General features: G+C 35.7%; 1 protein-coding gene across 2 annotated transcripts; it reads left to right on the plus strand.

Moving 5' to 3' along the window:
* The first annotated feature begins 269 nt into the window (after window positions 1–269).
* Window positions 270–5,814, plus strand: LOC110634264 (oligouridylate-binding protein 1B). 2 transcript variants are annotated; one of them, XM_021783210.2, is made up of 13 exons: window positions 309–569; window positions 2,046–2,107; window positions 2,497–2,599; window positions 2,758–2,834; window positions 2,933–2,994; window positions 3,085–3,172; window positions 3,323–3,398; window positions 3,478–3,508; window positions 3,987–4,106; window positions 4,591–4,676; window positions 4,827–5,003; window positions 5,162–5,396; window positions 5,489–5,814. In XM_021783210.2, the coding sequence occupies exons 1-13, from the start codon at window positions 468–470 to the stop codon at window positions 5,497–5,499; spliced, it is 1,230 nt and encodes a 409-aa protein (XP_021638902.1). In that variant the 5' UTR covers window positions 309–467; the 3' UTR covers window positions 5,500–5,814. The 2 variants fall into 2 exon arrangements, with proteins under 2 accessions (XP_021638901.1, XP_021638902.1); XM_021783209.2 differs by having other exon boundaries at window positions 270–569; window positions 5,162–5,814.
* The last annotated feature ends 215 nt before the right edge of the window (window positions 5,815–6,029 follow it).

Below are 6,029 nucleotides of genomic sequence, written 5' to 3' on the forward strand. Positions count from 1 at the left end.
TCTAAAAATAATTTATTTTTTTTTTTAATTATGCCCCACAAAAAGTTTAAGCGCCTTCTTATTCACCCAATAACATCTCGCCACGTCTTGACCGCCGCAAGCTCATGCTTTTCCGATATGAGTATAACCACAAGTAATCTCCGTGCACAAATCATATTGAAACATTTCACCATGTCATTGGATGCTTCATTAAATTTTCACAGAACCGCAGTGACATTATCATCCTCATATAGGAATAAAAATTCCAAGTATAAATACTTTACTTGGAGCCACTCATTTCTTCCTCTATTTCTCCCCTTCTCCCTCAGAGGCCTCTCTCCCTTCGTCCTTTTTCTTTCATTTTTGTTTTTTGTTTTTTGTTTTTTTTTTTCCCCATTTACTTCGAATTATTTAAAAAAAAGGTAAAAGAAAGCACCAACTTTTCTCGGGAAACAAACACACCGATTTCCCATTTTACAACACCAAAAATGCAGCACCAGAGGCTTAAACAGCAGCAACAAGCTCTGATGCAACAAGCTCTTCTTCAACAACAGTCTCTCTACCACCCTGGCCTTCTCGCTCCTCCTCAGGTTCTCTCTCTCTCTCTCTCTCTCAATTTCTCTGCTTCTTGAATCATCGATGCGATTGCGTTTCCGTTTTCGAATTTTATGTTATTGATTTTGATTGTTTTCGAAGGTTTTGGTTTGTTTGTGTCTGTGTTTGATTGGGTTGCTGGAGCTAGGGTTAGGTTTTTATAGCTAAGGGATTTGAATATTTGTGATTCTGGAGCATTTTCGTTTTTGGAATTCTTGGTTTAGGGTTGGTATTGTCGTCGTCATTGTAATGTTAGATGTTAGGGTTTTGAATTTGATACTTTTATTGACTTGTTTGTTTTTTACTCCCCCTACTCCACTCTTTTTTTTTTTTTGGTTTTTAGAGGGGGGTTGGTGGGGGGTGTTATTGTTACAGATGAATGGGAAGTTAACTTTGCTAATGATATGCTATGCCTATGTGCTAGTTGGGCTTTGACATTGCTTTTTTTGCCAGATTACTTAAATTAGTACTCAACTAGTCTTTGGCTTCCTTGTTGATCCTGACTAAATTTATCTTGGCACAATTTGTTAGGCATTGTTGTGGTGCCCTTTGTCTCTCCATGCTTGTCCAAATACTCATAGGCAAGTGCGGTCCATTTGAAAATGAAATAATGTTTGGTGTAGACTTCATTATTGCATTGGCCCATGATCATTTAGCAGGCATGAATGCTGTAACATTATTTGACATGCACAACCTGTTAGAATATAACTAGTGTTTCGTGTTCCCCTCAAAAAAAAAAATGAAAAAAAGCAAAACTTGGTTCCTTTCTCTTTCCTTCGCTGACACTTACAACGAGTGAATCTCTGTGTAGGCCATCTGATTGTATTGGAAGTGTATAATTTCCCAGTTTCCATTAAGATGATGAAAGCAAACTAACCCTTATTTCTCGTTTTTATAAACTTAAAGAGATCATCACAATTTTCATTCTAATGTTATCTGCTGCAAACTACAAAAAACTGTTGGATTTTTACCTTTGCCGTTTGGAATTTCTTTCAGAAAAGCACAAGAAACTGTGCTTTATTTGTGTCGTGTTAAAGATCTTAAGCCTTGAGTTCCATCTGGGAAATCAATGGGCAATTTCTTTTTGAATTATGTGTTCTTAACTTGACCAATGAATTTAACAGTATACAAATAGGAAAAGGTATATTGGAGTATAATTGATAACAACTTAAATATAGTTTTTTTTTTGGTCTTCTATCTAGTTTTGAGTCATTCTGGCCATAATTTAGATTTATTATGAGAACCATTTTGTCTTCTCCATTTTAGGTTTGTTTAACTCACAAATTTTCTGTGGAGCTGTGGGATTTTTTTTTTTTTAATTTTCATCTTTTTGTAATGTAGTTATTAATACCTCATTAACTTTTGTTTTGGGTTAAAATGCTTTTGATTTGGGTAGAATGAGGGAGTTTTCTTTTATATGATTTAGTTTTATTTCTTTTATATTCTTTTCGTTTTACATTTTTATTTTGCAGATTGAGCCAATTCCTAGTGGAAATCTGCCTCCTGGTTTTGATCCAAGCACTTGCCGCAGTGTGTGAGTGTTTGTTCTGAAATTTTTCTTTTTCCTTTTTATTTTTATTTTTTTTAAATTTTGTTTCGTTTTGTTTCATTGTGTGCTTACCATCTTATCCACATACTTATGCAACTGCCCATTTCATTTCTACTTTACTCATCTAGTAAGTGTGGTGCTTTTCTTCACTGAATATGTTGTTTTGTAAATATAGACATTATCTAGTGTTAGTGTAAGATAATATCTATTGGTAATTTTTCAACAGCACTTCAAGCCATATGAAAATGTGCTCGCTACTTGTGTGATTTCACTTGTTTTTATAATCGACCAAGGTCACTTATAATTTTATTTATTTTCTTTTTTTCTTTTTTTTTTTTAAACTTCTAGTTTCTTTATTTTTGAAAAAAATGCAGGTATGTGGGAAATATCCATACACAGGTAACTGAACCACTTCTCCAAGAAGTTTTTGCGAGTACCGGTCCTGTCGAAGGCTGTAAGCTTATCAGAAAGGAAAAGGTACATTTGTCAATTGACTAAATAGGGTTGATCTTTATTTATTCTGAATGGTTTTAGTTGGTGTGTTTTGATGTGAATGACTTAATTAGCCATTTTCTTAAAATATATGCCAGCTGTTTCCAATGTTTTTGACATCTCTGTTGTGTCTGCATATGCAGTCATCCTATGGATTTATTCATTACTTCGATCGCAGATCAGCTGCTCTTGCTATATTATCTCTTAATGGAAGGCATTTGTATGTAGCTTGCTTTCGTTTTTTCTGTTAGTTGACTCTACTACTGATTTTCTGTTACTTTGTTTTAACCTTACATCTTGTTATCATGTGATTTGCAGATTCGGGCAGCCTATAAAAGTTAATTGGGCATATGCTAGTGGTCAGCGGGAAGATACATCTGGTTGGTTCTTGATTGAGTTTGTGTTTAATACTCAACTATCTGCTTATCATTTTGCTGATACATAGGCTGGAACTTGATTATGATGTGCAGGTCATTACAACATTTTTGTTGGAGATCTTAGTCCTGAGGTTACTGATGCTACACTTTTTGCCTGCTTTTCAGTTTATCACAGCTGTTCGTAAGTCTTTTGCCCTTCCTTTTATGTGTGTGTGCTTGATGAGCTTTAGCATTTTGAATTTATGAAATTGTGAAATTCTGAAAAAATATTATATGATTTTAATTGGTGTTACAAAGTGGAGGACCATCTCTGATTTTGTACTGGTTCCAGAGATGCAAGGGTTATGTGGGATCAGAAGACTGGGCGCTCAAGAGGCTTTGGTTTTGTTTCTTTCCGAAATCAACAGGTAGTGTTGTCATCATGTGCGTTTCTCCTCTATATAAAATTAGGCCTTATATGACACTAACATTTTTATTTTTATTCAGGATGCCCAAAGTGCAATAAATGACTTAACAGGTATGGATTAAGGGAATTACTGAAATTTGTTTTAGCTTCAGGATTATTACACTTATGTGCCCTAACACTTATCCAATAAAGTTCAATTGCTGAATTAGTAACTTTTTCTCAACCTAATCACTTTTTCACATCAGAAATAGGCAGTTTGTTATGTTCACTTTGCCTTCTGATTTATTTTCTGTAAAATTATTTGCAAGTTATATATGAATATCTCTGCAATTGGTAATGGTGAAAAGGAAAATTTAACATTACAATACTAGCAATATAGGGATATACATATAATAGTTTTAACCCACTCTCAACTCTTTCTCCTTATTGAGAAAGGGTAATTATTATTGCTAAATAATACTGGGTGCAAGGTATAGGATTATATCAGTTTGATTACGTGAACTGGTGGAGTTTAGTAATCATAGTATACTTATGCTGAACCCATATACAGTACATGACAATAATGCTTATTTGTCTGGCTCATTTTTAGGGAAGTGGCTTGGGAGTAGACAGATTCGTTGTAACTGGGCCACCAAAGGCGCTGGTACTAATGACGACAAACAAAGCTCTGATGCCAAAAGTGTGGTGGAACTAACAAATGGCTCATCAGGTTTGTTGTGTCATATCTGATGAAGTGAATTAATGGTTTATGTCTTTAGTATTCTAGGATTTTATCTTTTGAGATATGTGCAGGTCATCATTATTCTGTTTTGGGGTTTGGTGATTTCTGTTATTTTATTGAATACATGAATGCCTAGTACTTGTGACAATAATTTGTTTTCCTTTTATCCTGTCCTATTGCACATCAGTTTAATTGTGCTGTATCTGATTATTCGAATTATTGCTATACGTGACATGATTTTCGTATTCTACAATTTTATCTTCTGAGATGTGTGCTGATCATCATTATTCTGTTTTGGGGGTTCATTGATTTCTATTATCTTGTTGAATGCATCAATGTCTGTACTTGTGATTTGTTTTACTTTTTATCCTGTCCTCTTGTTTCTATATAGCCCTGATATATGTAGTTCTTCTTCCACATGCAAACAATTTTGAAAGCTTAACTAATAATTTTTTTCTCCTTGATTGCTCAGAAGATGGCAAAGAGACAGCTAATAATGAGGCTCCTGAAAACAATCCTCAGTATACAACTGTATATGTGGGAAATCTCGCCCCAGAAGTAAGAAAATTTTCGACCTATCCATGCGTGCAGTGTTCAGGCGTGTTTGTGTATGTGATTGTTTTGTAATGTGTTCTCTTACAAGGAGAATGTTCGCTTGGAAAATCTGGCTTACAATTTCCAAGAATTTATTGATGTTCTATTTTGCAGGTTACCCAGCTTGATCTCCACCGCCACTTCCATGCTTTTGGTGCTGGAGTTATTGAGGAGGTCAGAGTTCAGCAGGATAAAGGATTTGGTTTTGTGAGGTACGGTACTCATGCTGAGGCAGCTCTTGCTATTCAGATGGGAAACACCCAGTCAATTCTTTATGGCAAACAAATAAAGGTATGTCAAATTGTACTTTTTACCTTTATGTATCTAGCATCTAGGTATAATTTTGATGTCATGGAAGGAGGGGTGTTTTTTCATGTGGGAGAAATTTGAAGGAGCCCTTTACATTTCGATTGGAAACTGATTTTCAAATGCTGTTCTTGTGCTTGTAGTGCTCTTGGGGTAGCAAGCCCACTCCACCAGGGACAAGTTCAAACCCACTCCCCCCGCCTGCAGCTGCACCTTTGCCAGGCCTCTCAGCTACTGACCTTTTGGCATATGAGCGGCAACTAGCAATGGGCAAGATGGGCGGTGTCCATGCCTTGATGCACCCTCAGGGGCAACACCCTCTTAAACAAGCAGCAATGGGAATGGGTGCGGCTGGAGCAAGCCAAGCAATATATGATGGTGGGTTTCAGAATGTTGCTGCTACCCAGCAACTTATGTACTACCAGTAATGATAAGAGTTAACGTCAGACCTTTATTTCCTGCCTTTGCAGGTGTAATTTGAGTCTTAAACAATTAGGAAGTCTTTTCTGTTTTCACTTTATCCTGCGGTGAGATCGTTACCCGCATATTCATATCCATATGCTTGCCGTTTGTATGGATGTATACATAATATGTATGCTGCTTTTTTTTATTTCCCAGTCTTCTACCATGTAGGTATGAGTGTTATCTACCAAGTAGGATGGAGTGATTGTGGCGAGGGAATGAGCTGTCCCATATGGACACTAGTTTGCTTTAATAGCTTCGACTGTCTTGATATTTGTCTGTTGTATGCGAATTTTATTTAGAGTTATTTCACATTATTGGGTTTGCTGAGGCATGGAATGTGGCCTTATTTTCTTTTATTCCTTTTTTTGTTCCCCTGGTATTTATGCAACAAGCGATTAAGACTCTATTTGTTTTTGGCATTTTCTGGTGTTTGAGACGCACAGGAAAGTTAGTCAATGAAAAATATTTTTCTGGTCAAAGAAAAAACTAAGTTATTTTGAGGGAAAATAACTTTTTTTTTTCAAAAGAGGAAGTTATTTTTATTTT

This window comes from Hevea brasiliensis, chromosome 1 (genome assembly GCF_030052815.1).
Source record: "Hevea brasiliensis isolate MT/VB/25A 57/8 chromosome 1, ASM3005281v1, whole genome shotgun sequence".
NCBI classification, from domain to species: Eukaryota; Viridiplantae; Streptophyta; class Magnoliopsida; order Malpighiales; family Euphorbiaceae; genus Hevea; species Hevea brasiliensis.

Coding starts and splice junctions, on each gene's coding strand:
- LOC110634264 (XM_021783209.2), top strand. CDS start 468: ATGCAGCACCAGAGGCTTAAACAGCAGCAACAAGCTCTGATGCAACAA. Junction 2,600..2,757: donor AGCTTATCAGAAAGGAAAAG/GTACATTTGTCA, acceptor CTGCATATGCAG/TCATCCTATGGATTTATTCA. Junction 3,173..3,322: donor TCAGTTTATCACAGCTGTTC/GTAAGTCTTTTG, acceptor TACTGGTTCCAG/AGATGCAAGGGTTATGTGGG.